General features: G+C 51.7%; 1 protein-coding gene across 1 annotated transcript; it reads right to left on the bottom strand.

Annotated features, from left to right (window-relative positions):
- Positions 1-844: 844 nt before the first annotated feature.
- Positions 845-5,025, bottom strand: LOC103642019 (probable WRKY transcription factor 35). Its single transcript, XM_008665331.3, has 3 exons — positions 3,376-5,025; positions 2,616-2,756; positions 845-1,816 (listed from the first exon to the last, which is right to left on the bottom strand). The coding sequence occupies exons 1-3, from the start codon at positions 4,002-4,004 to the stop codon at positions 1,132-1,134; spliced, it is 1,455 nt and encodes a 484-aa protein (XP_008663553.1). The 5' UTR covers positions 4,005-5,025; the 3' UTR covers positions 845-1,131.
- Between the last annotated feature and the right edge of the window lie 709 nt (positions 5,026-5,734).

Raw genomic sequence — 5,734 nt, 5'->3', positions numbered from 1 at the left:
AGCTAAAATCCGGCGGAGAGTTGCCGCTGTCGAGGTCCGGAGACGAGGCGAAGCTTGAATCCGTCGGAAGGAAACCCGTTGCCGAGGCGCTGACGACACCGAGATCCAAACCGCCGGGCCGCCGAGCTGGAGACAAGGTTGAAGACGGAGCCGGAGACGAGGTTGAGCCCGGCGTTGCTGTCGCGGTCCGCCCTCGAGCCGAAGCTGCAATCCGTCGGAACGAAACCCGTGGCCGAGGCGCTGACACGGAGATCCAATGCGCCGGGCCGCCGAGCCGGAGACGAGGTTGAAGACGGAGCCGGAGACGAGGTTGAGCCCGGCGTTGCTGTCGCGGTCCGCCCTCGAGCCGAAGCTGCAATCCGTCGGAGCAAACCCGTGGCCGAGGCGCTGACACGGAGATCCAATGCGCCGGGCCGCCGAGCCGGAGACGAGGTTGAAGACGATGGAGTTGATTTGGGCGACCGGTGTCTTCGCCCAGGGGCAACATTTCAGCGGAAACGCGGCAACAGAAACGACCCAACTTTTACGGAGCATTGCTGGAAACCACACTCTTTCCGCACCTCCGTATCCACTCCTGGACTCCGTAGGATACGGATTCGGAGCCATGGACTGCTGGAGTTGGTCTAACAACGTCTTCCGTTGCAACGTCGCCCTGCCCTGCTTTGTGTCACATCACCTTCAAGGCTATGGGTCTCTCTCCTATTCCTCCATCCATCTATCACATTCACATCACCCCCTGGCCCTGCTCCAGTCTCCATTTATGTCCTCTTCTTCAAGCACATAGAATGTTAGACAACGTTCACAAACTCTCCATGCAAATAATGGAGAGTGCACACACTCGAGATAGAAGAATCCTCGGAGTACGGAGGGGCTATTCATCTCATGCATATAAGTACACCAAATCTGACACAAACCTTAAAAAAATAAGGTTCATATCTATGAGCAACTTGAACAAAAAAATTACAATCTTTCTCACACAATGATAATAAGAAGCAAAAGAACCAAAGAGAAAAGAAAGTGAAAGAAAGGGAAAACTCTGTCATCTTAATTTTCTTGCTGACCTTGTGGTAATCTTAATTTCTAGTTATTATTAGCTCTGATCAAATGTATGTCTGCACATATGCCAATGGATTAGCCTCTCTTTCCTTGCTCAAATGAGCTCCCTGCTGATGAAGAATTAGCAGACCAATCTAGCATGTCAAACAGTGGATCCAAGTCCTTGGATATTGCTTTCTCGTGATGGCCACGATCACCACCACTTGGTTTCGCTTCCATGTACTCTTTGGAGAAGATTAAGCTCATGGGATCTGACTCCAGCTCCGCGAGGTCGGAGAAGAAGTCGTCAGGGTGGCCGGCCTCCGGTATCATCGGCCTGTAGCTCTCACTGAACACCTGGTCCATGAGTTCAATGTTGTGGTCTGCTACTGCTGTATCCATGACTTGCCCCAATGCTTCTGATGATCCAGCTGCCAACGTCTCCTCTTTCACAACCGCTGCCGGAGAAATACTAGTTGTCAACGTAGTAATCGTGCTAGTGGCTGTCGTCGTGGCCGCCGGATCCTTGGGCTCTTCCTTGACGTTGCTTGGTTGCTGTTGCTCTTGCTTCTCGTTCTGTGAGCCCTTGGAACCTGAGCTGCCGCTGCTGTTCTTGCCGTGGTGGTTCCGAGTTGACCCAGCCAGGGCATTGCGCTGAGTCGGCCATGGATGGTTGTGCTCGGAGGTGTAGGTGATGACGAGCATGTTGGGGTCATTCCGACTTCGCTCCACTTGCTTCCGCGCTGAGCATCCTTTTGAGCTGCTGCATCTGTAGTACCCTCTGAATATACATTTCATGGACAAGAACGTTATAAAGTTAGCAAACATTGCCATATATACAAAAGGTGGGTTCAGTTTTATATATGTATATGCTTTATTTGCTAAATAATAACCATAGCCATCATTTAAAATCGCGTTTGATGTGATTTGCCAGAAAATCTTATAACTAAAATCCCCCTTTAATCTAGTGATCTAGGGAAGATAGTCTGACATAATCACATGCAAATAAAAACTGTACAAAGAAACCTCAAAAATCGATCCAGGTGGGTGCGAGCAACCTAGCTACGCTTTGCATAGAATAGAATTAAAATGCGGAAAAACATGAACAGTTATATTGAAAATATAATGTGTGCTGATGATCATACACTAACACCATGAAAAAAAACATTATAGTTATCTGTTGCTGATGATCTAAACGTATCTGTAATTAGGAGTTAGGACGACGCTGTGCACTCCCAAAAAAATGCCAAAATGTATCATAGAGTGATAAAAAAACTAGTAATTATATCGGACACATGAGACTTACAAGCATCCCCATATGTCTTGCTTAAACTATAATTCAGCTAATTATTAATTCAAACTGCATCGATCACGCGACACAAACACTAAGAATCGTGGAGCAGAGAATTCTATAGCTATGGGCCACAGAGAAGATAGTTTTGTTTACTCTAGCTAGCAATTCGTAAGCTTGCTTCACCTCCAATTTGTCACCAGCAGTTTGTTTGTTCAGCTTAAGATTAATATTTCCCTTGAAACGTAATCCCAGGTAATTAGTGGATGCGTGCCGAATTAACACATGCCTTGGATAAGGAGAACCCTTGATAGGCTTCTGGCCGTACTTCCTCCAGGCCCAGAGATCAGAAGGAACCACCTCTCCAGTTGGTCTCCCCCCTGCTGCTGTCGGCGCCGGGATGCACACCACCTTCCTTGCCTGGTTCTTCCTGCGTTGACGAATTTTCTGCGAGTGTTAACACTTGATGAACAGCTGTAATCACGTGATAAATTCACATAGCTACAAGTGCACTCATAATCTAATGATGTGGCAAAGGCAAAGTTACTGAATTTTTTGAAAACCAATTGAAGTTTATTACTAGGGTTTCACAAATTAAATCAGCTTTGGAGACTGCAAAGCCGGTCTTTCCGGGGAGGAAACCTGCTAGCTAGCTAGGTCTAGATGCACACATAATCCTATGCGTAGGCATCGTTTGCCGATCTATAGAAATATCCCCACTGATCACACCATGTGTTCATGTGATGACTCTCGTGCCTAAAATTCCGAGCTGTAGGCAACACTTATGACCTTGCCAATTTCTAGCATCGCCCGAGGAATCCTTGGAATCCTCCCTCATTTCTTGCTTTTTCCATGGAGGTGCAATGCAGAGCACAAGAGGGAGAAGCAAAAGGAACAGAAAGAGAGAGAGAGATTGCGGAACCTTCCCTAAAACTACAATACTACATCATGAGTTATAGCTAGCAACCCCTGGCCCCTACACACACATGGAAGATAAGATGACGCAACGAAGCTAGCAGATGTGTTGGATCCAGGCGGATCTGCCCAACCTGCGCTTGATCCCGCCCGCGGCGCGAGGCGAGGGCATCTGCATGCCGACGACGGCGGCGTCGATGGCGCACCCGGCCACCTGCCCGGCCGTGATTCCGAGCTTGACCATGTCGCTGGCAAACGCCGGGTACGGTTGTATCTCCCTCGGCGCCAGCGCGCCAACCGGCAGCATCTGCACCCCACGCGGCAAGAGAGGCTGCTTCCGCCTCACGTCTATCAGCTGGCCCTGGCCTCCGCCTCCTCCGCAGCCGCTGCCGCTGCCGCCACAGATAGCCGCGTCGAAGCCGACCTTGGGCATCGCGTCCGGCATGGTGGCGTCCAAGAAGTCGGCGCATGAGGAGTAGTAGTCGGTACAGAACGGGTCCACGAGGCCGGAGAAAGGGTCGTCGGCGCCGAAGACGTTAGCGCCGGTGCTCCCTGCGGCGCAGCCTGCTTCCGATGCCGTCGCCGTCGACGAGGGAAGCGGCGGGAAGAGCATCGGCGGCTCCCCCTGGTGGAGCTGCCACTCATCCCTCGCCGTGGCCTCGGCGGCGCTGCTAGGGACGGCCCCGCCGGACCGGACGATGTCGGTAAGGTCGCCACCGCCGGCCTGGTCGCCCTCCATCCGCGGAAGGAAGAAGTCGCACATGGCTGTACGTACCGAGCGCGGCTGGCAGCTAGGGCGGCCGTTGCCGATCCCTCGCTCTAGCTCGCCGGTCGCTGCTGCCTCTATAGTTTCTGCAGGGACGCGGTTGATGCCAACTGCTCAATAATTCTCTTGCTCCTTTCCAATCAACTGGCCGGCGGCACCAAGCAAGCTAATAAGGCTAGCTAGCCAAGACCCGTGTGGCGGTGGCGCACAGGAAGCACACAGCTTGTTGGGTGCATGCAGGTGTTGGCAACTTGGCAGGCACCAAGGAGATTGAAGAAGGCTAGGGCAGAAGAAGGACGTACAACGATCTTTTGAAGGGTCAGGTTCGCTCGATCTGCTTGGAGGGTAGCTAGCTAGTAGCAAGCAATCCAGCAAGCTTGTTCTTGCTTTTGTGGGGGACAAAAAAGGAGGTAGGCCGGGTGGAGGGGAAGCAGGATGTGAGATATGGGGCTGCGGAAAGGGAGTTATCTTTTCTTAGCACCAAGCAAGCACCAGGAGAGACGAGAGAATACACACGGAACACGGTTACGGTGAGGAGAAACGAAAGGAGGGAGAGAGATGGGGTAACTTGAGTTGGCTTCCAAGAGAGGACAATAAAGAAGTATGTGAGGGCAGATGAGAGAGAGAGAGACAGTCATATCAAGAGAGGGACAGGACGGCGAGAGTGATGGGTTTGTGTGGTTTTCTTCGTATTGTTTTCTTCTGGCGACGATGTGTGTGCATGCATGCATACGCATATGCTGGCCGGGGCTGGCCCTCCGGCCCTCCCTCCTGCGGCGGACGATTGACCGACGGACGGACAGAGGCTGACCTTTTGAAGGGCATATACGGGCGAGGTGGGGGAGGCCGCGCGCGGCCAGTGTGCCACCTCCATACGCAAGGCGGCATGGCCGCGTCGGGCGCTTGTCGCCTGGTAAAAAGGATTGCCGGCCACCGGGCCGCATGCCATGCAGATGCAGTGCAACCATGCACATGCACGCACGGTGAAAAAAAAAAAAAAACTGGAGCCGACCCCGGGGCCCCTCCTCCTGGCCTGTCTCCTCAGTCCTCTTCTTATTAACCCACGGAGCACGGACGGACGGAACGACCGAGTCCGCCGCTCACGCAACCAACTTGATGAAACACTTTTGTTATTCCGGCTCAGACAGGCAGGCCTTCTTCATGGCGACCCGATCGATTTGATCGTCACGCACGGTCTGGAGTCTGGTGCACACACAAGAATTTACACCATGTTTCCGTTGTGACTGTGTACTATATAATATGCATGCCATCAACAGAGCATATATGCAGTTACTTACTTATTTTACTGGTGTTTATTCATGTGGAAACAGTCCATGATTGCATGGATTGTGTGTCGTTGTGTCTATAATATATCAGCATCGTATCAGCAGGGGCCCCCCCAGCCGGCCGGGACGGAATGCGTATGCGAGCTGCCATATGCGGCGGCAACAGTGTGGCCGCATAGTTGTGTGTACTTTTGGTCGTTTAACCACAGGACATGTACAAGCGCATGCATGTGTGCCGAGTACTATGATCTGAAATGGCATGCCTTTGTCTTCTATGCTACGCACCGAGGCGTGCTTTTTGTACGGCGTGCCAATGATGATGGTATCCGCAGTGATTAACTCTCTAACCGGTACGCTATCAAGATGGAATTAAGCATATAGTAGAAAACTGTCACAGCGGTAAACTGTTTAGGGTACTCTAAATTTAAGAAGGGAAGCACC

The sequence above is a fragment of the Zea mays genome, chromosome 10, assembly GCF_902167145.1.
Source record: "Zea mays cultivar B73 chromosome 10, Zm-B73-REFERENCE-NAM-5.0, whole genome shotgun sequence".
Classification (NCBI taxonomy): Eukaryota; Viridiplantae; Streptophyta; class Magnoliopsida; order Poales; family Poaceae; genus Zea; species Zea mays.
Note: the sequence above shows the minus strand (reverse complement) of the source record. Positions and strands in the feature narration are given on the sequence as shown.

Coding starts and splice junctions, on each gene's coding strand:
- LOC103642019 (XM_008665331.3), bottom strand. CDS start 4,004: ATGTGCGACTTCTTCCTTCCGCGGATGGAGGGCGACCAGGCCGGCGGT. Junction 2,757..3,375: donor GCGGGCGGGATCAAGCGCAG/GTTGGGCAGATC, acceptor TCGTCAACGCAG/GAAGAACCAGGCAAGGAAGG. Junction 1,817..2,615: donor AAGGGTTCTCCTTATCCAAG/GCATGTGTTAAT, acceptor ATGTATATTCAG/AGGGTACTACAGATGCAGCA.